The sequence below is a fragment of the Zingiber officinale genome, chromosome 2A (assembly GCF_018446385.1).
Source record: "Zingiber officinale cultivar Zhangliang chromosome 2A, Zo_v1.1, whole genome shotgun sequence".
NCBI lineage: Eukaryota > Viridiplantae > Streptophyta > Magnoliopsida > Zingiberales > Zingiberaceae > Zingiber > Zingiber officinale.
This window is the reverse complement of record NC_055988.1, coordinates 170,749,763-170,775,621: the sequence shown is the minus strand read 5'-3', so window position 1 is coordinate 170,775,621 and position 25,859 is coordinate 170,749,763. Positions and strand designations below refer to the sequence as shown.

Below are 25,859 nucleotides of genomic sequence, written 5' to 3'. Positions count from 1 at the left end.
TCGTGCATATTTCAATATAGACATACCTAATGTCTAATCCTGAATTCACTACAACAAAAACCCTCATAGACATCGGTTTTCCACCGGTGTCTATTACATTTTCGACCGATGTCTATGAAGCCGATGTAAAAGGTCTGCCATTTTAGACATCGGGTTAAAACCGGTGTAGTATCACTTAACGATACCGGTGTTCGAATCGGTTATTAACCGGTGTAGTATGACTTAACGACACTGTTTCATCAACGGTGTAAAATCGATGTAATATTATATGTTAATAACACCAGTTTTGACAGCGGTATACGACCGATGTAATATTAGTTAATAACACCGGTTTTGCAGCGGTGGAAAACCGATGTAATATCGATATTTTTTAATAGCACATTGATTTCCGAAACAATGAATACAGTAACCAAAAAAATACAAAAATATTCACAAATTACACAAATATTCTTCATTCAACAATATCCATAAAATACATAAATATTCACAAATTACATAAATAATCTTCTTACAACAGTATCCATAAAATACACAAACATTCTTTTTACATTAAAAACTAATAGATATCAGAATCAAGGTAGAACATTCTTTTAACAATACATCAAGATAGCTAGAACCGCACTTCAAATGTAATCTAGGATGCATTCAGCCGACTCGAACCGCACTTCATCAAATTCAACTCTGGAGTACTTGAGATTTATAAACTGTAAAAACACATAAATAATATATTAGTAAAGATGTAATTTTGAAAGCTGGAAATGGTAAAGATGCAATTTTGATTTATTTATTTTTTTCCAAATATCTGCTCTAGCTCTAACGAGGCCAGTCTAGTTTTTCTGATCTCTATCCTTCTAACACTTCAAATCAAGCATTTTGAAAGCTTTTCAGTCTGGTTTTGCAATGAGAACTACCAATAAACTAAATTTGGAATGCAAAATATCTAAACCAAAGAAAGTCCCTTTCTAATTGATACTTGCAACAAAGATAATCTACAATACTTTATACAAAGTTAATTCATGATCAGGACCCAATAATCCACCATATGTCAAATAACTAAAATAAATGTGTACATGTATCAAATAAAATAGAATACTAAGTTTTTAAAGGCTGTTGTGGAAGACTATTGTTCATAATGCTTAATTCATTGAAGGATAATTGCGCGCATCCGCATACACACCGATACACATATACTTATACATATGCATATAATATGCAATTTAGAGGCCTACCAAAATGTATATATGGCAAAGGCCACTGAGCATACATACAAAATTGTGAAAATTTAGCTGACTAGAAACTCCCCAAGTCAACCTTATTTTTGGAATGTATATGTGAATTCTTCAATGGCAATGGGCACAGCTTTCCTCCTATTCGGAAATGATAAAACAGAAACTTGGATAGTATTGAGAAACACTATAGATTGAGATGATAAAAATACCTTGCAGAGGAAGAAGAATTTTGAACGTCTTTTAGAGGTGCACGGAGGACACTTGCACGGGCACTTGATTGAGTGTATCTGAAAGATGACATGAGCGCTGCAAATCTGTCCATTGATCTCTCCGCTACAGTTGTGTAGTTGTTCACATGTGAAATGTCACAACCGAATTTTCCTCCTTCCCTTACCATGGCGCCATTGTTGTTCAAACGAGACACTTGATTATCTGCAGAGTACCGGTATCATTAGTTTTATTTAGCATAAACCTTTTGACTGTGATTACTGTCTCCTTCGCTCGTTATAGAGTATTGCAAGCATAACAACTTTATCATCAACTGATGTGAAGAACATAAACTTGGTTATGAAAGAAGTAGCTCGAACCTTCTCCATGATGAACTGAAATCCTCGCATTACTTGATGGCAGATTTTCCTGATTCATTACTAAGATGGGTGGCTGATTTTCGTTGTCCTCAGATAGTTTTCTTTTCTTGACAGGGTAGCCACCAGGAATACAATCGTTATTTTCATTACCATTTGTGGCACCATCATTGGGTCGATGGAGACTATTGACATCTGATGGCTTATGCTTGAAGTATGAGCTTCTCACAATGACTTTTCTGTTTGTAGACACTCTTGTCTCGTTGACCACAGACGTTGCCTGGTGGGACGTCTTTTCCTTGTGTGATGTTAAAAATGGCTTACATCTGGAGGAGGAAATTTGCGGACCTGTAAAGCCACCTGAAAGCCAGATCTCAGGCAAGTTTAATTATACTTACAGCTGAAATCAAAACTAACTTACCATGTACAGTTAGCCTATTTTCGTCCTGTTTCTGGATTGGATTGAGGAACTTATCTTCCATCTGGTAAAAAACAAAGAGTTATACCAATTTTTTTGTTGAGAGAGTACTAAAGGAGCTCAAACATTATACCGTTTCCATTGCTGGTTCTGTAACATGACCTTCAGGACCAGAGCCATCCTTGTCATCTTGATCAACTGGACTGCTTTGAGTATTGCTCATATAACAAGTAGCATCTTTTGCTGAAGGAGGTGGTCCAGAGCTACAAGTTCCAGAGCTTGGAGAAGATGAATCTGGTGTTAGCAGATCTTTCTACATGACTTTCAACAAAGGTAAGAAAAGAAGCCAAAAAAAACTTATGAAAGACACTGGATCAGATCCAAGAGGTCATTCCATCAATTATTAAAGTCCAAGCCATCATGTCCTTCAGGAATTCCCAACAAGTACATGTGTATATTATCAATTCATACAGAAAACACATAAAAATGAAACATGTTCTGTACACTTTCAACAGAATATTTTGCATTGTTCAGTTTGAAAATTACCACACTATATCTATAGTTTAATTCAGTGTTCAAAAGAACAACTTTAATGAATGATTTTAATTATTTGGTTCAAATTGAAGCAACCCACATGTATGAAGGTTGATTTGCTTTTGTTATATTTCTTGATGAAAATGATTTAATTCAATTGTATTAAGAGGTCTTGTTCAAATTGTACTACAGCCAGTTACAACTGAAAGAAATATTTCTTAGGTGATTTCATTAGCAATCAATTTTCCGATTCTGAAACTAAGATTAAACCAGGAAAACCCCAGCCATCAATTTGCAGCTTCTAAGTATCAAACTTAATGGCATAGAAACAAGGTAAACGTTGACATGAAAATTGATTGTGCTAATTATTTCAGATGGATCGCTTAAATATCAATGTTCACTAAACGAACCTTTGATCCATTAGATTCTTTGATAAGCAAATAAGAACTTAAATAAATAAATCATAAAATAAAATTTAAGAACCATCAAAATGATAAAGATCTTAAAGAAGATGTCGTATGACATTCATCCATGAGACAGGGAATTTATCACATTCTCCAAACAAAAAAATTACGATTAGCGTGAGAAAATATAAAACAGAAAGTGTAGGATGACATAAATGAACAGAAAATTCCCAATTTCCCTTGCTATTCCGACTGCCTTCAAGAGTTAACACACCAATTGCTTGTAAAAGTTAATTTTCATAAATTGCAAATTGGTTGAACGTCAGTCACCATGAGCAAGACACAACACTGAGTTGGTCAAATACGCACCAGATGATGGTAATATTGAAGTTGGAATTAACATCAATGTGGCTTGAAGTGTTGACTTAGAACAATGAGCAGTCTTGTAACGTCTTCGCAATGCATATATTAGAAACTAAATTCAAAATCCCTCTACATAGTTAGGAAAGATTATTAACAATTTCATCATTGTCAAATATAAAGGCACCTTTTTTCCTGGCCTCACAAGGCGCAAGGCAACTTTTGCTGCTGTATTGGCAGCAACAATCACATTTGCTGCTCTACCAGTCACTGGTCCTTCCTTTATAACATGAGTGTGTGCCACCACAGTAATAAACCCATCAATATGACACCCCAAGTCACTACAACACAGAGAAGATATTGCCAAAAAACCTCAGAAGAATTAAATCGTAGAGAGTCACAAAACAATCTAGATAATCAACATATACATTTAACGATGTCATTTTCTTCCAGTACATTCTCGTCATTGCCAAGCTTAGCTTGAAATAACAGAATACAAGCATGATAGAGTGCCAAGGGTCCCCACAGATCTGTCTATATGGCTTGAAATAAAGAGAAATAACCACTTAAATTAGAGGGATCAAACAAATTTATGAAGATAAAAAAATAACTACACAATAATGTCACAGCATAGAGAGTAACAAACTACTTGAATCATTAACTTGTTACTAAAATAAGGAAAGCCCTGGTGACCAGATAAGTAAAAGTAGAAAATACTGCAGCCAAGACTAGAATCTAATTAACAAAATTAGTGTAATTATAAATTTGTCCATAAATAAGTCAATTCTCCAAATCAAGGATTACACATAAAACTTTGTGATCAAGTCTATTAATGCGGTCACTGATAAAAAAGAAAGTTCATAGGGTATCCATTAGTAGACATCTCTATGGCACACGTTTGTTTTTGTTTGATGATAAAAAACTAGATAAAGATGTTTTAAGATACAAAAAAATGCTATAAACATGCAATTATTATCACAATAACTGGCAGTCATTTCATCAAAACAAGATATTTTTTTCAAATTATTCCTGGCAAACCAGATCATCCAGAAGCAGTTCAATCTGAGGGAAGACGGGCTATAAAATCCAAGTACAAAACAATAATTTCCACAACCACCCTGCGTAATTGTCCAACTTCACCTCCATAAAATTCTGTCCAGGTCAAGTGACTATATAACTAAAAAGCACGCGTTCAGATCCACCTAAGAACAATAGACAGTAAAATCCAAAACCCACAGAACCCTCTAAAATATGAACTTTTAAGCTCACATTCACTCAGATCTAGCATCCCCACGCGGGAGCATGCCCACCTTCCCATCCTACTTGAAAGGAACAGCATTTGTGCTATTGCAAACCCCTGAGTTGAAATCCCTACAGCCCATGCAGAAAGATACAATTCGTACTGCGGATAAGGGGGAAAGATCTGTCCAAACCTCGGAGCAAAGAAGCAGGCGCGAGATCGAACCTGTCAGAGGTTGACGGCCGATCAAAGGAGACAGGAAATGAGCTTAACCTGCAAAGGATCGCACAAAAATGGGGACAGAGAAAGACAGAGAGAGAGAGAGGCAACGAAAAAAACCCAAAACAAAAAGAGGTAAAATAATGGAGAATGGATCGGAATACGCATGAGATGGATTAATACTTGGAAAATGAAAATGAAATGGAAAGTAGCAATAGTTAGGAAGGTTTCCTCGTATCCAAAAAAACCCTATCAGAGTGACGGTAGCGTCGACACTGGAATGCGAAAAAGGGTTCCTCTTCTCACCCAAAGGGAGGAGTTGGAGGAGATGCGGTATGGTTGGACGGAGAAGCAAGGGGCGTCGATCCTGATCGGGAGAGGAAGGGGCGTCGATCTAAGAAGGAGAAGAGGGAGATGAGGCTGAGAGAGATGGCCAGCGGCGATATAGATTTAGGTTTGGAGGGAAGAGTGAAGTGTTGCAAATTAGCTAAGTATTGGTGGAAAAGTTATATTATTTTATTTTGGTTCATAGACATCGGGTTTTAAAAAATTGATGTTAAAATCGGTGTCTATTAACAAAAAAAAGGCACTCATAGACATCGCCTAAAAAACCGATGTCTATGAGCGAAAACCTGCGCTCATAGACACCGGTTTTTGGAAAAATCGGTGTAAAATACTCAAAGACATTGGTTTTTGCTTAAAATCGTTGTTGTTCCACTGATGTCTATGAGGGTTTTTGTTGTAGTGATTCCAATCTAGCCTTAAACAGATTCAGTAAATGGTGGGCACATTTACTCCGATCATTACATAAATAATCTCATCTTGACACAATTATCAAGGCGACCTTAACTTATAGGTATGTCTCTATTTACAGCTACATAAATTGTCTCATAAGTAATGGTCTTACCTCTATTTATATTTAACAAATAGAGATGATTGTTTATGTGAGTGAACCAATCTCAATCTTCCAACATGCTCATCGAGACTTTAATTCAAAATGTAACAATATATACACTGAATAGATCATGACTTTTTACAATGTGTTACATTTTACGAACTCACAAAGACTTCCCGTATCCTTGAAATGACTCTTTAGTCAATGACTTAGTAAAAGGATTTGCAAGCATAGTACGTGCAGGGATATACTCAAGAATTACCATTTTCTTCACCACAATATCTCTTACAAAATTATACTTAATTCTATATGTTGTGATATTTGGGATTCTCAGCTTGACCGTTACAGTACACTATAACAGGACTCCCACTGTCCTCAGCAATCTTCAAATGCTTCAGGAACCTTTTCAACAAGACAGATTGTTGCACAACTGATGCGCAAGCCACACAGCTTCCATTGTTGACAATGTTACACAAGCCTAACCATATAGCTTCTATTGTTGACAAGGCTACACAAGCCAAGCCACACATCTTCCATTGTCAACACGGTTACGTAAACCTACTTCTTGCTATTCCATGAGATGACGCCACCATTTAGCAAGAAGATGTAGCCAGATGTGGATTTTCTGTAATCAAGTTTTCCTATCCAATCTACATTTGTGTAGCCAGTCAAGCTCATCTTAGATCCTTGAAAACAGATACATAATCTGCTGTCCTTTTGAGATATTTAAATATCCTCTTCACCACTTTTCAGTGTCTCGATCTTGGATTTAACTGGAAACGATTAACTTAGCCAACACCATAACTTATACAGGATAAGTACACAATATAGTGCACATCAAACTATCAATAGCACTGACATATGATTTTTTTTTTATTTCGGCTATTTCTTCAGGAGTCTTGGGATACAATGTTGCAAGTAAGTGTTGTAACATCTTAGTGATATAAGCCTCTTGAGACAAACTCTAAAGTCTTTTTGATCGATCTTACATGATCTTCACTCCGAAGATGTACTTAGCTTCTCTTCAAAAATAATACCCTTCATTTGGGTATATCCTTTTGTAACTAGTCAAACTTTGTATCGATTAATCGATTCATTCACTTTCCTCTTGATTTTGAGAATTAACTTATATCCAATAGCCCTTCAGCCCAGAGGAAGATCGACTAAATCCCAAATTTAATTCTTTCTCATTGAATCCATTTCCTCATCCATTGCAACTTACCCCCTTTTTTTTCTCTCTAACAGAGCATCTTAATGCTTCCTCTACCATTCGAGGTTCATTGCGTCAACTGAGAGTTTTATTAATGTCTTATTCTCAATATCAAATCATTTCTTCGTAAGTTGGGTTGTTGAGAAGTCAACTTAGGACTTGGCAAATCACTCCCACTGGGTTGACTAGACTTAGGCATCTCTTTTGACATCTCTTTTATTGATAATATCTCATCCCCTCAAAGAGGAACACTTTTATCAACATCACCTCTAGTTAGAAACTCTGTTTCGAGAAAAATTACAGCTCTCAAATCTATTTTGGAGATGATTCCATCTAGTTGCTCACCTATGGAAACATAACCTTTGGAGGTCTCATGATATCTAATAAAGATACATTTCTTACCCCTAGGTCCCAGTTTTTATACTTGTGAGAATTATCATGAACATAAGTAGCTAACTCCTAGGGTCTCAAATTACTTAAATCTGATTTTCTGTCTGTCCAACATTCATACGGGATAGATAGAACTGACTTTGAAGGCACTTTGTTAAGTATATAGGCCACAACTAATAATGCATCTTAGTAAATTACTCTGCGCCATTATAGACCTAACCATATCTAGAAGAGTTATATTTCTTCTTTCAGCAACTTCATTTTGCTGTGGAGTTCTTGGGATTATTAGCTGTCTGATAATCCCTCTATCATTACATATTGTTTTGAACATATGAGACAAATTTTTTCCTCCACGGTTAGTGCGTAAAGTCTTAACTTTACATTCCGTTTGATTCTCAACTTCGTCCATTTAACGAATGAAGCAATCTAATGCTTCAAACTTATGAGAAATCAAATACACATGACCAAAACGAGAGAAATCATCAATAAATGTAATGAAATAGGAAGTTTCATGTCTAGCCTTCACATTCATTAGACCACAGATATCTGAATAAATTAATTGCAATGATGATTCAGTGCTTATAGTCTTACCAAATGGTTTCCAAGTTGCTTTTCCATCAAGACAATGCTCACATATAGACAAGTGAATCGTTGCTCGAGTGTCCAATAAACCCTCTCTAGCTAACCGATTCATACGTTCTTGTCTTATGTGTCCTAATCTAGCATGTCAAACCTCATTAGTTATATTCGCATCACTAGTTAGAGCAATTTTTGAAAAACAACCATCAATAGCACAATTGATATCTAGTTCTACATTAAGAACCATAAAATCATTTGATAAAAAACCATATCTGATTGACACTAAGTCAATCTTAAGTTCAACACTCCGGCTATAAAAATTAATACAATACCCTAAATCAAGAAGATCTATAACGGAAACAAGATTCCGTCGAATTTTAGGAGCATACAGGACATCGTGTAAAAACAAACCACTACCACCACGGAGGTTTAGTTTGCAAGTGTTGACTCCTTTGACTTCAATTCTTGCATTATTTTCTACATAAATCCATTTGTTGCCAGCTGGTATCCATCGGCACTCTACAAATGTAACTCACTCCCGAGGGACATGGTTGGTTGCTCCTGAATCTATAATCCACAAACGATAAGAATCAGCTAACAACATTGAACTAGCAACAAAATGCTCAAGAAAAGAAGACACACTTGCATTGTTTCAATATGGTCTTCTTTCCTTTCTTCTTGATTGGGTCTTATCCCACAACAGCAACTTTTTTCTTCTTTCCCTTCTCCTTCTTGAACTATTTCTTTTTCTTGGATCCATATGATCCAACAGAACCAATAGCCACATAGGCTAGTCCAGAAATCCTTGCGGATTCAACTCTCTTCGCCTCCAATTCTATATGGCGTGAGATGTCAATGAAAGTCTTAATACTCTCATTGTGAGTTAGGATTTGTTTTATAGTCTCCCAAGAATCTGGAAGGGAATGAATAACTGCTTGAACCTATTGTTCATCGATCAACTCATGACCAGCAGTTTTAAGTTCCTGAATCATGTTCGACATCTCCCTGAGGTGGTGAACCATTGAAAGATTCGAACGCTTAATGTAGCTATCAAACTTAATCGTTAGCTATCGAAGCTTGCTCAGACTTACTCCACTGTATTTCTTCTTAAGGGCTACCTAAACTGCATGAGCCGTAAGATACAACTCATACTAAAAAACTAGGTCATCAACCATTAAACTAATTAATATTCCCTTAGTAGTAGAGTCCTTCTTCCATGTCTTATAGGCATCAAGATCTCTGTTCTGTGTAATGGGATCTACAAGTTCTTCCATAACCTATTTTATAGCCTCAAGAACTTCTTTTTCCTCAAGAACATATTATATCTTGAGTTGCTAGATTTTGTAGTTATCCTCATATAATTTCTCTCTATTATTGAGTTTAGCTATGATGTTCTTATTTATCATGATCTAATATAAATAAACATATTATTTAGTATTCAATGCAATTCATATGCATGAAATTTATGATTAATTCAATATTAATTTGAGTTGGTTTACAAAATCAAGTGATAACTACATTTTTCACTCATCATTTGTATGGTTCAATCAAATCAACATTGATCAATACTATTACATACATCCCAACAAATGAACTAATCTTCTATCATGATTTCTTTAATTAAATGAACTAATTATTTAATAAAATAAACTCATCATTTTTCATGTATTATGTAGAGTAATTAACATATGAATGAACATATCATTCATATAAACATGTCGCATATTGTTAACATATAACAAACGGACATGAACTAAATGGACTAATATTATTCATATATAATGATGGTAATAATAACAGAACTCTTACAAACTAGATAGGTTGACACCACTCCCATTAGGACAGACACTAGTGCAGTGGCCAACATAATCCCTTTCAACTTGGACTCATTTGAGGCAATCTCAGATAGACCAACTTTAAGATTTTCAATTTGATGTATCATCGAAACTTCTTCAAAATCCTCTTTAGAATCTTTAGGATCCTCCTTTGGATCTTTCTCAAATTCTTCAGGATCTTCCTCTAGGAACTCATGATGAAGTAGCTCCACACACAACTATGCATATAAGGTTCTCCCTTTGGAGAGCCTCCATATCTAGTGTGCTGCCACCTTAAAATTCTCTAGCAATGAACGGATCAACACCCAGATCTTGTAATTATCCAAGATTGGAAACTCTTCTTATTCAAGTTTCCATGACTAATAATTATCCGTGTCATATTTAAATTGAAATTAAATAAATTAGTACAAAACCAACTAACCAGTACAAAACCGGCTTAATTTAATTTATACAGACATAGAACCAACATTATTAATCAAGAAAAACAAATCTTCTTGATTTTCAGGAGTCTAAATCGACTAACTCATTTGATTGGTCGATTGGGAATCTAGATCCTGAACTCTGTCCAATGTTCTCGTTAGAACTAATCTAATTAGACAGGGATTTCTTACCTATGCTCTATTATTGTTTAATCCAAGCTCATTTAATCCAATCAAAGACTTATTGATCAAACTCAGGTCCATTTGATCAAACCAATGTCTATTAGATTAAGTCTGACACATTAGAACAAATCTAATTAGTTTAGTTAAACCAACTAATGGTTTAAATCACAGACCGAGTCAGATTGAACCAAACTAATTTGATCAAACTAGTCTGTTTAAATCAACTAATGATTTGAACAAGTGCTTGGTCTGATCGGATCAAATTGATCTGGTTGAACCAACCAATGATTTAAACTAGAATTATGTCTTAATAAACCAAAACTGATCTCTTTAAATCAACTAATGGTTTAAATCCATACCATTCATCTTCGTCAGTTTAGTCGATTCCCTGATTGTTTAATCGATTAAAAACATGACACCATCAAAAATAAAAACTGTTGCATCTTCTTCATGTGACTAACACGCAGGTCACCGATTGCCGACCTTTCAAGTCGATAGCTGGCCCTCACTGGCCATGGACATCGGTCATCAGCCCCTCATCAATGTTTGCGTCAGTTTCGGTGACAAAGAGAAAACGATGCAGTAGCTTTTTTTCTCAAAAAAAACTTTGACTTGAATTGATTACTCAAATCGATTACACAGATCAATTAAAAATCTGTTTGAATCGATTACACCTGTACTTGAATCAATTATGCAGATTTACTTGCTTCGTCAGTTTAATCGATTACATAGATTTTGAATTGATTAAGATCTATTTTAATCGATTAGTTTAATCGATTAAACTTCCCTATCTCTTCTCTGTCGTCACTGTGACACTCTCTTCTTCTACCGCGACGAACACGGTTGTCGCGACTATCAATCGTCGGCCTCCCGACATGGTCGCCGGCACTCTCCGGCCACGGAAGCGATAGCCAGCAACCTCTCAGGGCTTGACAACGATAGCAAATTGCGACCCACGGCAGCAAATGATGAGACAAGTTTCATGCATTCAGAAACTAATGTTCTGATACCATTGTTGATAGTTCTAAAGCATGAAAAATACAGAAATACGAAAACTATAAACACTTACAGCGATCTCCCGCAGACCCACAATCGATAACAGAATATAATCTTCGGACTTGTTGTCGGAAGAGCGATCATGAACAAATCGAAAAGCTCTTCATGGTTCAAAAACCAAATCCCTCTTTCGAGATTAGACAAACCAATTTTGAATGTTCTTCATGCCTCTTTCAATCTTGTGCACATGGACGAACCTTGCACAGAGACCTTTCATATGGGACGAATCCATTCTCTTTGACTTTGCACAAAACTCACACACAGCAAAACCCCTCTTCCTTTCTCTCTTGTGCTCCTTCTCCCTTTAGATTTCTTGGATGCCCTTATATAGGTGTCGAAGGTCTCTTCCCCTTCTTTCATTTATAGAGGAAGGTGATTGTGTTGGTGTAGCGGGCCGATAAGACGAGAGGGGTGAATTGCTTGAAAAATAAGAAATACCCTCCTCGTTCTTTCAACTATAAAAATGCAACAGTAAAATAATAAAAGGATAGAAAATAGAGAAAAGACTCAAGAGATTGACTTGGTTACAACTTAGGTGGTTGTTAATTCAAGGCGGTTGAAAAGCTCGGAAATAATCTCTTTCTCTGAAGGTGGAGAAGCCTTTTACATACTAAGAAAGCTCAAACGTTGCTAGGAATTGAATACAAGAGTTGATTAATTATTTCCTAGCTCTAGGGGTCATTATATAGCTTTTGGAAATTCTATCTCGAGTGTTGAGGGGTGCCTTCAAAGGGGTTGAGGGCGCCTCCAAGTGGATAAGTGGATAAAATTTTATCCGCTTGCCAACGGCCAATATGGCCAGGTCGAGGGCGCCCTCAAGGGCATTGAGGGAGCCTTCAATGTTGTTGAGGGCACCCTTAATACTATTGAGGGCGCCCTCAATCTGATGAGGGCGAAGGTCCCTCCAACGACTGTTGAGGGCACCTCCAGCTGCTTTCCCAGCATTTCTTCATTTTCACTTTAGCTTTTGAAGTCCCGATTGCTTGGGTGATTGCAACCAACCGAAATAGGGCTCACCCGAATCCAATTTCTGGCCTTCCCCTCAAGCAGGCTTTCACCCCGGCTTCTCGTCCCTCGAACATCGCGCACGTTCTTCTCGTCCACCGGTGTACTCTTCCGCAGCTCTTTCATCCTTCGAATGCACCGAGCCCGTCGGCTCCCTTTCCGTGTCGTCCTTCTCGCTAGCTGCGTCTTCCGCTCGATTTCCTGCGCTCCTAAGCTCCTACACACTTAGACACAAGGATCAATAACAAACAGGACCTCGCGTAACTTGGTTGATCACATCAAAACAACCACGGGGTACAACAATCTCTCCTTTTTTGATGTGTATCAACCCAAGTTCAAGTTAGAGTAAAAACAGACAAATAGTAATTTAAAGCAATTACTAAACTAACATTTTAAGTATAAAGATTGCAATAATAGAATTTAACACTAAAATTGAAACAAATCTATCAGTAAAAAAAAAATTAACTCCCCCAAGACTTATATCTATCTCTCCTCGCTTTGATCACATCAAAAAAAGGTACAAATGGTCAAGTTTTAAAAATATTTTTCAAGTTAATTGAACATTTTCAAAACAATTTTAAAAAATGAATTTTTCTAATATTTGACAAGAATTTAAAAGCATTAAATTAATTTTCATACTTATCAGTTTGTCAATTAAATATTCAATTCAATAAACGACTTCCAGGCTGTGGCGAGACACTAGGCCTTCTTGGTTATTAGATTATCAACAACTTCTAGACAAAGTCTTTTAAGGAATATAAACATTTAATTTCTCTGAAAGCCTAAACATAAGAGAATTTTTTAATCTAAATAAGACTTAGGAACCCAATATAGGTTTCTTTCTATTGGATTAACTAAAAATTTAGGGGTACATATTTTTAGAAATCTTTCTAAGTTGTCCCTGATGATGTCTAATATACCAACTTAACTTTCCATAAACTCTAAGTTTTGATTTTTGAAAGTTGTTAGGTTTTAAGCATCCATCAGTTTTCAAATTTTGAATTTGCATTTTCAAATTATCATTTTCTGTTTGTAAATTATTTAACAGTATTTTTAAATCAGTAATTTCTTTTTCTGATTTTACTAAGTCTTTTGTAAGAACTTTGATAAAATGAAAAGACTGTTTCAGGTTTAGAGTACGTACCTCACCTACCTCTATTTCTGATGCTCCCCCTTTATCGCAGCTTTCTTCTAATGATTCTCCCCCTTCATCTATGGTCATCTCTGAGCTGGTTTCTTCTTCAATTGGATGGTTGGCCATCAGTGCTAATCCCGAGAAGGCGTCGACTTCGGATTCGGAGGACGACGAATCTGACCACATGGCCTTTAGGGTATTGTACTTGGAGGATGTTGGCTTGTACTTTCCTTTCTCCTTTTCGTTGTCCTTTTTCTTTATTTTTGGGAAGTCATCCTTGATGTACCGTTCTTCATTGCAATTGTAGCAATGGACCGTCCTTCTGTTGCGTTGATACTTTCTCGACTGTAATCTAAATTTATTAGTCTTAATAAACTTATTGAACTTCCTTACTAATAGCGTCGCTTCAGTTTCATCGATCGACGCTTCGGAGTTGGGATCGTCCATCTCGGCTTGTAGGGTCGGCAAGAGGGGAGGGGTGAATTGCCTGAAAAATAAGAAATACCCTCCTCATTATTTTAACTCTAAAAATGCAACAGTAAAATAATAAAAGGACAGAAAATAGAGAAAAGACTCAAGAGATTGACTTGGTTACAACATAGGTGGTTTTTAATCCAAGGCGATTGAAAAGCTCAGAAACAATCTCCTTCTCTGAAGACAGAGAAGCCTTTTATACACTAAGAAAGCTCAAACGTTGCTAGGAATTAAATATAAGAGTTGATTGATTATTTCCTACCTCCAAGGGTCATTACATAGCTTCTGAAAATTCTATCTCGAGTGTTGAGGGTGCCTTTAAAGGGGTTGAGAGTGCCTCCAAGAGGATAAGTGGATAAAGTTTTATTCCCTTGCCAACGACCAATTTGGTCAGGTCGAGGGCGCCCTCAAGGGCATTGAGGGCGCCTTCAATGTTGTTGAGAGTGCCTTCAATGCTATTGAGGGCACCCTCAATCTAATGAGGGTGGAGGCGCCTCCAACAACTGTTGAGGGCGCCTCTAGCTGCTTTTCCAGCATTTCTTCATTTTCACTTTAGCTTTCGAAGTCCGGATTGCTTAGGTGATTGCGGCCAACCGAAATAGGGTTCACCTGAACCTAATTTCTGGCCTTTTCCTCGAGCAGGCTTCCTCCCGGCTTCTCGTCCCTCGAACGTCGCGCATATTCTTCTCATCCACCAGTGTACTTTTCCACAGCTCTTTCGTCTTTCAGATGCACCGAGCCCGTCGACTCCCTTCCCATGCCATCATTTTCACTAGCTGCGTCTTCCGCTCGACTTCCTGCACTCCTAAACTCCTGTCGGCTTTTCCACAGCTCTTTCGTCTTTCAGATGCACCGAGCCCGTCGGCTCCCTTCCCATGCCATCATTCTCACTAGCTACGTCTTCCGCTCGACTTCCTGCACTCCTAAACTCCTGCACACTTAGACACAGGGATCAATAACAAACAGGACCTAACTTAACTTGTTTGATCATATCAAAACAACAACAGAGTACAACAGATTGGATTGGAAGAGGAAGGGGAAGGGGCACCTTCTCACCTTCCTAACTCCAACATCATGATCATCTATCACGTCATGATAAACTTTGGAGAAAAGTATAAATGAGTTTTGACGAATAGTCTAGCATCACAAATTTTTTCAACTCCCAAATTGTAATATGTCATCGATGAGATTTAAGCTTTCATTGTCAAGGAAATCTGTCACATGTCTTATCATCACACCAAAACCTCGGGAGCATTAGTAAGAGTATTCTATGTGATGTAAAAAAGATGATAACACTCGTCTTTTCATTGAAGGTAAATTACTGTACAAAACGCTCTTCTAGGTGAGGAACTTAACTTATCCCTAAAGGAAATGAACGCATAAGATTTGAACTTTGCTTCCATTAGAAAGAGAATTTTATGAAGAACAAGGTGATTTTACTTACCTAGAGTGTTTCTCATCCCATAATAAGATAAGTAAATAAGGTGCCGAATGGAGTGGGTATATGAAAATAACATTTTATAATATTTGAAGATATGGACATCAAAGCCAATGTTTTTTATATTTTGATTTTCTGCATGTCATTTTCCATATAAGTTGTTAGGCATAGTCGATGGAGCACTTTTGCCAATAATGTAGGAAAGTTTTTCTCGTTCAGCCACTTGCATCTCCATCGTAGTTTGTTTTTGAGAATTAAATTTTTTTACTCATTCATGCGGCGATGGAGGGAGACCTATTTAACATGGATCAATTATCAAGGTAGAAGTCAAAGTTAAGATGATCAATACCCAGATATCAAAGAGTGAAAGGAGGACAATTGTAATGGACGGTCGGATAGTCATAGCCCGACCGACGGGAGACATGTCTTAGAAGAACTCCAGCTCAACTCGGGATAATACGTAAGACAGCGAACGTTCAATACGGAGTAACAAGATGCCGAGGGAGATCGGACAACTGGTCCGAACGGGGAAGGACATGTTACCACGTAGTCATAACACGGAAGAGCAACGGAGGTCGCCAAAGCGGAGGGCTCTCGGCCGAGCAGCTACCCCGCTCGGCCGCGGAACCTGGCCGTGGACGGAACGATATCCCGACCGAGCGATTACCTCACTCGGCTAAGCAACGGGGCCACTATAGTATCTCTCGACATCCTTTTGGGATATAGTATCGCTGACATAAGGTATGGTCGAAAGGCGGATCGTACGGCGGAAGCTTCCATTGTCTTGTCAAGGATATGCATGCCCTGTTAAGGTATGTTGTTAGAAGTACTTTCTTCATAGTTCCTTTCATAGGACATATTGGAGAGCATGTCCATGTCTCGAGAAGCGTGCATATTGCCTACCAGGTCTCTATATAAAGAGAGTTCATCACCGGCGGAGGTACGCGATCTACTGTTTGCGCATAGTTCTACAGTTGCTCCACTTTTCTAGACTTCCGGCGACTGACTTGAGCATCAGATGGCCAACACCGAGGACCCCTTCCCTAGCTCGGCATTGATGTTGTTTGTTTTACAAATCAGAGCGAGGTCTACAACCAGCCAGCGAATCTGCCACATCCCCAGCTTTCCACCTTCCCACTTTCGAACAGGATTATTTTGGCGTCGTCTGTGGGAATGTAGCCTGCATCCGAACGAGGAGATGGAGGATTCTAGACGATTCACCATGGTGACACTGACACAAGAGGAGCTCGACATGTTGGTACAAGCTCGAGCGACAATGATAGTGGAGCAGCAACAACAACAAGCGTTGGTCGAACGACAAGTGCAAGAGCCCGTAGCATCAGCCATTAGTCGACCAGCTAAACACGGTGACCGAGCGGATCGAATATATGATCGGGGTAATAGCAAGAAGCCGACTGACAAGTATGGGGAAGAGCCCAATGCCCCTATCCCCTTCCACTGAGCATTGTTCAGGATACCATCGGAGGAACAGGGTCGAGCGGACAAGGACCGGGGGTCTTCTTCAGATGATGCGCTCGTTCGGGACGCAAGGAAAGGGAAGACACCCAAGGAGAATGATTCACTCCAGCGGATCAATCAACAATTTTCGCAGCAGATTCTGGACGATCCTCTGCCAAGTAAATACACGTCGCTAGCGATCGGAGAGTATAACGGAACTACCGAACTGGACGACCATTTGGCCAAATTTGACAATGCGGCCACACTTCATCAGTTCACCGATGGAGTGAAGGTCGGGTCTTTCTCACCACTCTCTCTGAGTCAACACAACGCTAGTTCAAAAGGTTGCTAGACGGATCAATCCACAACTTTAAGGACTTCCAAGCAGTGTTCACTACTTCGCCAGCAGCCATCGCCATCAGAAGACGAGCGTGAATTTATTATCGCTGAAGCAGGGGCCCAGGGAAGCATTGAGGGCATACATCCAGTGCTTTAATCAAGTAGCCATGGACATCCCTGCAGTCTCCTCAGACGTGCTGGTAAACGCCTTCACCCAGAGGCTCATTGAGGGCGAATTCTTCCGATCGCTCATTCGAAAGATGCCCAGGGTCTTCGGCTACCTGCAAAAGAAGGCCACCGAGTATATCAACATAGAAGAAGCCCAAGCGGCAAGGAGGAGGGAGACGCCCGTCGAGTCCGCTGGAGCATCTGAGCGGCAATGCCCGAGCAGCCATCAACCCCCTAAGGGGCCTCGATCGGGAGGAGCCCAACCACACCATGAGCCCATGCCACATGTCGTGTAGCATGTGGCAGTCGGTCACCCAAAGGTTGCAAAAGCCAAAGTATGGATGCTGATGTTTTGTTCCTTCCATCAGTCGGCAACATACAACACCCGGGACTGCTATGACCTGATGTCGATAGTCAGTAGGCTAGCCCTAAGGAGGTATCATCGTCGATCACCATCTCCTGATTGGCGACACAAGCATCGATCAGCCGAGCGAAGGGAAGAAGAAAGGATGACGAACGAGCCCCGACACCACCAGCCAAAGGAACAACCCAAGTCCACCCGAGCATCCGTCGAGCGGGGCAAGCCTTCGGCACAAGAGGAGGAGAATAGGAGCAACGCCGCTCAGGGAAAAATAGGAATGATCGCTGGTGGACCGACCGACAGTGATTCCAACTAGGCGAGGAAGTTTCATGCTCAGCGATTTGAGATTCATGTCGTGGGCTGCGACAAGGAGAGGGTTGGAGGGCCCGAGATCAACTTTGGCCCGAAGGACCTAGAGGGAGTGGAGATCCCTCATGACAATGCGCTGATCATCCGAGTGGTAATCGCTAACCATGTTATTCACCGAACTTTTGTTGACACAGGGAACTCGGTGAATATTATATTCAAGAAGGCGTTTAATCAGCTACCAATCAATCAGAGTGATTTGCTGCCCATGATAACTCCACTCTACGGATTCACATGCAACGAAGGATTACCGATCGATAAAGTTTGCTTGGTCGTCTTGCTCAGGGAGGAGCTGCTGAAGAGGACAAGGACCACAAATTTTATTATGGTGGGCGCGCCATTGACCTACAACATCATACTAGGTTGACCAGCACTCAACGAGTTTCGAGCGGTAGTATCCACCTTTTACCAGAAGATCAAATTCTCGATAGACGACATGGTGGGCAAAGTCAAAGGTGATCAGTTAGTCGCTCGGCGATGCTACGTCAAGATGGTCAAATCTAAAGCAAGGACTCTCGTAAGAACCCGCGCTTGGAGGTGAATGCTATCACAGAGAAACCTCCTACGCTAGACTATGATGAGAAGAAGGAAGTGCAAATTCACCCAAGCCAATCGGAGGTGACTACCTTCATAGTTGCTAACTTGGAAAGTGAGAAGAAGGGAGAGTTGGTCGCCTGTCTCAGACAAAATCATGACGTGTTCGCTTGGTCAACACATGAGCTCCCTAGGATTTCTCCGAGTGTGGCTCAGCATGAGCTTCATGTCTGACCGGATGATAGGCCCATGAAGCAGAAAAAGAGGGACTTCAGTGCGGAGCAGAACCTGATCATCCGGGTGGAGATCGAAAAATTACTAGAGGTTGGACACATCCGGGAAGTTCAATTCCCGAGATGGATCGGGAATATTGTACTGGTCTCCAAGCCGGGCAACAAATGGAGGTTCTGCATCGACTTCCGTGACTTGAATAAGGCGTGCCCGAAGGATTTCTACCTGCTGCCAAGGATCGATCAGATGGTGGACTCTACGGCAGGCTACGAGTTGATCTGCATGCTCGACGCATACCAAGGGTACCACCAAGTGTCACTCACCCAGCAGGATCAGGAGAAGGTCAACTTCATTATGGCCGATGGAACGTATTGCTACAACGTGATGCCATTCAGATTGAAGAACGCTAGTGCTACCTACCAGAGGCTGATGAATAAAGTGTTCCGTCAGTAGATTGACCATAATATGGAAGTATATGCCAACGACATATTAAAAAAATCCCTCCAAGCTGCTGATCTTTGTACAGATATTGAAGAAACATGTCGAACCTTAAGTGTATATGGGATAAAGTTGAACCTGAGCAAATGCTTGTTCGGCACGAAGAGTGACTGCTTCCTTGAATACATCGTCACTGAACGGGGCATCGAGGCATATCACTATGATATCAAGGTTTATCTCCAAGTCATCCGACCGGAGTCATCCGTTCTTCAAAATGCTGCGCCAAGCTACGAAATTTCAATGGAACGCAGAATGTGACAAGGCGCTGGAAGAACTTAAGGAATATCTCAACTCCTTACATATATTGGTCAAGCTGAGCGTCGGCGAGCCGCTCTGGATCTACCTATTATCCATCGAGTATGTGGTCGACTCTTCATTGGTAAAGCAGAACAACCATGAATAACAACCTGTATATTTATATTGAAAGATGTAGAGTACCACTACACCTGTCTTGAAAAGTCAGCATACTCATTGGTGTTAGCCGCTCAGAGACTTCGCCAGTATTTCCTGGCTCACCCGATCGTCGTAATGACCAACAACACTCTGGGAAGAGTCCTCCTAAATCCAAAGGCATCCAGACAACTGATCAAGTAGACAACCGAGCTCAGTGAGTTTGACATTCAGTACCAGCCTCGAACGGCGATTAAAGCCCAAGACTTGACTAATTTCATCACAGAGGTCTAGAACACCGAGCCAGATGCAACTTAGAAAATATACGTCGATGGCTCGTCCACTCGGCAAGGCAGCAGGATTGTCATTCTATAGATTTCACCCCAAGAGGACTGGATGCAACTCTCCGCTTGACTTGTTTATCAGGAAATGAATAATGAAGCTGAATATGAAGCATTGATAGTCGACTTACAAGCAGCTTGGCACGTCGGAGCTACAAAAATCCTCATCCACTAGGACTCCCAGTTAGCCACTCAACAGCAATCGGGGACGTTCGAAATTAGCAGCTCTCAACTCAAGCTCTATGCAGAAGCCTTCGAGAAGCTGAAGGCAAATTTCCAGAAGTCATTATACATAAGATCCCTCTGTCAGACAACCAAGCAGCGGACAAGCTGGCTAAGTTAACTAGTTCATTATCCCTGGTCATGATAAGCCAGCCAATCGAGCAGGTTTCATTAGTGGCCCACATTGATTAGATGGAGGGAATAGTTTTTCCAAACGATTGGAGGGCGTCGTTGATTGAATTCCTACGATCAAGAAGTACACCGTCCGATCAGGAAGCAGCTTGTCTATTGAAAAAGAGGGTCGGACAATTTAAGTTGATCGGGGACCAACTTTATAAACGAGCTTTCTCGAGGCCATTGCTCAAATGTGTTGGATTAAAAGACACAGAGTACATCCTCCAAGAGGTACATCAAGGCTTCTGCGGAAGTCATCCGACTAGCCACTCACTGATCCGGAAGATCCTTCTAGCTGGATATTTTTGGCCCACACTTCAAGAGGACGCCGCTAGGATAGTGGCTACTTGCCCATCCTGCCAAAAATATCACAATATCCCACACCGATTGACGGAAGAAATGAAGGCGTCCACGATGTCTTTCCCATTTGACTAATGGCGCATGGACATCATTGGGTCATTTCCAATAGCGATTGCTCAGCGAAGATTCCTGCTCGTGACCGTGGATTATTTTTCAAAATGGATGGAAGTCGAGATGTTAGCAAAAATAACAGAGCAGATGATCATCAAATTCATCTAGGAGAACATCTTGTGTCAGTTTGGCATCCCCCGCCAGCTCATCTCAGACAACGATAGGCAGTTCACCAATCAGAGGCTCAAGGAGTGGTGTGAAGGCTATGGTATTCAGCAAGCCTTCATCTCAGTGGCTTACCCCCATAGCAACGACCAAACGAAAGTCACCAATCGGGAGATCCTCAGGGGTCTACGAGATCAACTCGACCACGCAGGAGGCAGTTGGGTCGACGAGCTCCCCAGCATCCTATGGGCCCTTCGCATGACTCTAAAGGAGGTGATCGGTGTCACGCCATTTCATCTGGTGTATGGCGGTAATGCGTTAGTCCCTGTGGAAGTCGGAGTAGAATCTGATAGGGTGCAGCTCTACAATGAGGGGAATGCCGAGCGAAGACTTATGGAGCTTGATTTGGTGGATAAGGTGCAGGATAAGGCTGTGTTCGGCTGATGGCATTTCGATAGTGGATGAATAAGAACTACATCGAAGTGTGATCCCGAGGTCCTTCTAGGTCGACGATCTGGTGTAGAAGAGAATAAAGTCGGTCGGTGATGTCACCAAACTCGAAGCCCCATGGGTGAGACCCTACAAGGTCATGCAAAAGCTTCTCTCGAGAGCCTACTATCTGGAGGACGAGGACGGGAGACGACTTGAGCGACCGTAGAGCGCAAACCATCTCCAACCCTATAGGCTCAAGTCAAAGGTGCGTGAATAAATATAAATGTACCTGTATAAGTGCATGTATGGCTTTTAGATCCAGGATAAATATGAATAAAATCGCAAGTGTTCCAAACTCTTGAGCTAATCGATCATGTTAAAAGTCGAGTGGCAACTATAAACCCTAGTCTTCACCGTCCGTTGAGCGGCGACGTTAAACCCTCATCTATACAAATCAACGGTCGAGCAGAGACCTTAAACCTTTGTCATCATCAGCGGTTGAGTGACAACCTTAAATCTTTGTCGTCATCAGTGACGACCATAAACCCTCATCTACGTCAGTAGTCGAGCGGCGACCTTAAACCCTCATCTACGTCAACGATCGAGCGGCAACCTTAAACCCTTGTCGTCATCAACAGTCAAGCGACGACCTTAAACCCTTGTCAACATCAGTGTGTTGGTGCAGTGAGCACTAGATGATCGAACCTGAGTTTTGATTATGGCAAAGGGTTCAAAGTTAAGTTGCGGTATTATCTAATAAGGTTCATGGAGCTTGCAGGAAAGTCCTAAGTGGTACTTAGGAAAAAGTCCTAGCTGCGGTTAGGCAAGGGAAAACCCTAGGGGGTGGTAACCCTGTGCGAGAAGTCTTGGCGGGTCGACGCTTCGGGCAAAAATCCTAGGGGGTGGTAACCTAGGTTAAAATCCTGGTGTCGCGAACCAGGTAGAAGTCTAGATGGGTCGAGGACCGGACATCCAGCATGAAGACCGGAAGCATCAGACGCTGAGCAAAAGTCCAGTCGATCTGGAGGATCGTACTAGCAACAGGTAAATCTCCTGAGAGGAGTAGGTGAGGACGCGTTCCTCGGAAGAGGGAACAGTAGGCGTCGGGTCGACCTAGAGTTTCCGGTAGGAAACTTGAAGTCAGACTCGGATAGTCCGGTGACTGTCAAATTTATTTCTATATATTATCTTTTGTGTTCTAACTCTGCTTTGTAGGAAACTAATCTTTTTGGTGCAGGGTTAGGACTGACCAAGATCGGTCGACTGAACCTTGGGATCAGTCGACCGAACCCATAAGCTAGCAGATCAGATCTCCAGAGGTTGGACGAGACTCGACCAAGGGATCGGTCGACCGAACCTTGGGATCCGTCGACCGAACCAGGGTTGGACGTCGACTGGATCAGGCCAGGTTGACAGAGTCAGGACAGCTGATCGGTCGACCGAACATGGTGATCGGTCGACCGAACCTTGGATGGAATTTGACTGGATCGAAGCGGAGCGAGAAGATCGGGTGGATCAGATGGGAGGGATCGCCTGATCGGTCGACCGAACCTTGGGATCGGTCGATCGATCCGCCTCGGGTCAAACCTGATCCCGAGACTTGGGGATCTAAATCAGACTTTGCAGAGCTATAAAAGAAGGCCTCGGGGTGTAGCTTATAATACAACTCGAACAGAAGAACTTGTGATCTTGTACGCTACTCCGAAAGCTTCAACTAGACTCTGCTACTTCGATAATCGACAACCGCTTCATTCATCTTTATTTTTGTTGGTATAATCTTTTAAAGTTTAATACTTGTAGTTATTCACTTGTAAAAGATTTGCGATATTATAATTGTTGCCCACCGAAAGCGGTCAACGACCGCGGGCCTTCGAGTAGGAGTCGAGATATGCTCCGAACGAAGTAACTTCTTGGAGTCTTCTGTGTGTTTGTTATTTTATCATTTCCGCTGCGTTACTTTCGAACGATTTCTGAAAACGAATAGTGAAAGCCACGAGCGCTATTCACCCCCCCCCCCCTCTAGCGCTTTCGATCCAACAATTGGTATCAGAGCGGGGTCGTTTTGAATTGGTGCAACCACCATTCAAAACAATTTTTTCATGGTATTTTCAATTTTACGGAGTCAATTAGAATCTAGCTTAATAGCTACATTCTAATTCATTTTAACGAATCGGTTGTTTGCTCGAAGTTGGTGCAACATCACTCGAGCTCGTGATATTTCTATCTTTCTCCCGCACTACTAATCCAGGATTAAGTCCTAGGACATTCTTCTCTTTTGCTTTTCTCTGTGCGCGAGATTCTGCTTTCATGGCCCTCCAAGAAGGCTTCAGTACAGCCCGACCCCCACTCTTCACGGGAGACGATTTTGGATATTGGAAGAACCGGATGGAATACCACCTCAAGACGCAAGTCGAGATGTGGATTATTATCCAGACCGGTCTCGAACTTCCACGTGACGACGCTGGAAAACTCGTTTCATGCACCAACTGGGATACCAGCATAAGGAAGAAGGTTGAAGTCGATGCCAAAGCTACTCGCATGCTACAATGCGGGCTTACAAAAGAAGAATTCAACAGAGTAGGACCCTTCTCAAGCGCCAAAGAGCTATGGAGAAAACTGATCGAACTGCACGAGGGCACCTCCGATGCTAAAGTAAGTAAGCGCGATTTAATTTTAAATAAATTATATAATATTAAAATGCAGGAAGGTGAGACGGCGACCCAGCTTCACGCGCGCATCCGGGACCTGCTCAACGGGCTTCATGCAATCGGCCAAAGGGTGGAAAACCGCGACGTAATAAGGTACGCGCTAAGCGCTTTTCCAAGGAACACTTTGTGGGCATCCATGGTTGATGCTTACAAAGTTTCCAAGGATTTATCTTCAATAAAACTAGATGAATTGTTTTCCGAATTAGAATTGCATGAGCAGACTAATGCACGCCCGGTCGAGAAAGGTGTTGCTTTGGTTGTAGGTACCAGCAGAACGCGCGAACCGACGTCAAGGCACAAATCCAAACCCGAGTCCAAAGATGAATTCGACGCAGAGGACGAAGACGAAGTTATTTTCGAACTGATAAAGCTCGTGCGAAAAATATGCAAGTCAAAAAGGGCAACTCAGACGGACCCAAGGGATAGATCTGGAGTCACCTGCTACGGATGTAACCAGAAGGGGCACTACAAGTCGGATTGTCCAAACAAAAAACAACGTAAAAAGAAGGCAATGAAGGCAACCTGGTCCGAGTCGTCAGATGAATCCGAGTCCGACAAAGAAGAACTGACAAGCTTCCTCGCGCTGCCAGTACAAGTGGACCTTGACGAAACTGAGTCCGAATTCGAGTCCAAAACTGAGAGCGAGTCGAAAACTGACTCCGAGCGAAGCCACGGATCCGCATCCATTCCCGAATGACCGAACACCACTGTAAGTGCCTTACTTGCTGAATTTCAATTAGATAAATTGCATGAATTAGTACCTTACTTAGTAAAAAAGTTGGCTAAATCCAACATCCGGGTTAAGTCGCTCCAAAAGGAGGTAATAGCCCTTAAGGAAGCGACTAACTTGAGTTCTTTAAATGAGCCAGTTCAGATTGGAAGTTCAACTCAAGTCCAACAACTTGAGGAAGAAAATTTCAACTTGAAAACTCAAATTAAAGAACTCAAGGACACGTTGGAATGGTTCACTTTGGGTTCTAGGAATCTGGATCTGATTCTTGGAAAACAGCGAGCCGTTTACAACAAATCCGGACTTGAATTTAAAACCAAAACAAAATATAAATCATATTTGTCGTTGGTAAAAAGAAATAATAGAAACATAATTCAAGCATGGGTCCCCAAGTCAAACTTGGTTAATCAAATTAGACTTGGACAATATTGGGTCCCCAAGGATCAGATCCATTACCTTGATAGACCATGTCGAGGCTATGATCCAGGGGGAGCTAATAGAAAGACCATCTTTACCAATAGATAGAACTGATTGATGCTTGTTTATTTATTTTCCTTGCAATATACATGCTTAGACTGGATAGCTTAAGGATCTAGACGTAATTTACACTTGCTAGTTAAATCTATGAGTTTCAAAAAGAAAATTAAATATATATTTCTTTGAGGGATTCTGTCTAGGAAGGGGTGGATGATCTCATACCCAAGAAGGCCTAGAGCCTCGCCCT

The 25,859-nt window shown here is 40.9% G+C and overlaps 1 protein-coding gene across 12 annotated transcripts; it reads right to left on the bottom strand.

The window, feature by feature from the left end:
• Positions 1-645: 645 nt before the first annotated feature.
• Positions 646-5,402, bottom strand: LOC122043255 (exonuclease 1-like). Of its 12 annotated transcripts, none has more exons than XM_042603793.1 (10): positions 5,172-5,402; positions 4,963-5,042; positions 3,958-4,071; positions 3,717-3,870; positions 3,539-3,621; positions 2,365-2,509; positions 2,235-2,295; positions 1,817-2,173; positions 1,439-1,661; positions 778-1,367 (listed from the first exon to the last, which is right to left on the bottom strand). In XM_042603793.1, the coding sequence occupies exons 6-10, from the start codon at positions 2,452-2,454 to the stop codon at positions 1,313-1,315; spliced, it is 786 nt and encodes a 261-aa protein (XP_042459727.1). In that variant the 5' UTR covers positions 2,455-2,509; positions 3,539-3,621; positions 3,717-3,870; positions 3,958-4,071; positions 4,963-5,042; positions 5,172-5,402; the 3' UTR covers positions 778-1,312. The 12 variants fall into 12 exon arrangements, with proteins under 12 accessions (XP_042459734.1, XP_042459727.1, XP_042459730.1 ...); XM_042603796.1 differs by having other exon boundaries at positions 3,958-4,063; XM_042603795.1 differs by having other exon boundaries at positions 5,295-5,348.
• Positions 5,403-25,859: the final 20,457 nt, after the last annotated feature.

Bases quoted from the DNA above. Each gene is read 5' to 3' on its own strand.
- LOC122043255 (XM_042603789.1), bottom strand. From the start codon at position 2,454: ATGAGCAATACTCAAAGCAGTCCAGTTGATCAAGATGACAAGGATGGC. The intron at 1,662-1,816 runs GTTCGAGCTACT...GGTACTCTGCAG, and splicing joins TTCAGTTCATCATGGAGAAG to ATAATCAAGTGTCTCGTTTG. The intron at 1,368-1,438 runs GTATTTTTATCA...ATTTCCGAATAG, and splicing joins AATTCTTCTTCCTCTGCAAG to GAGGAAAGCTGTGCCCATTG.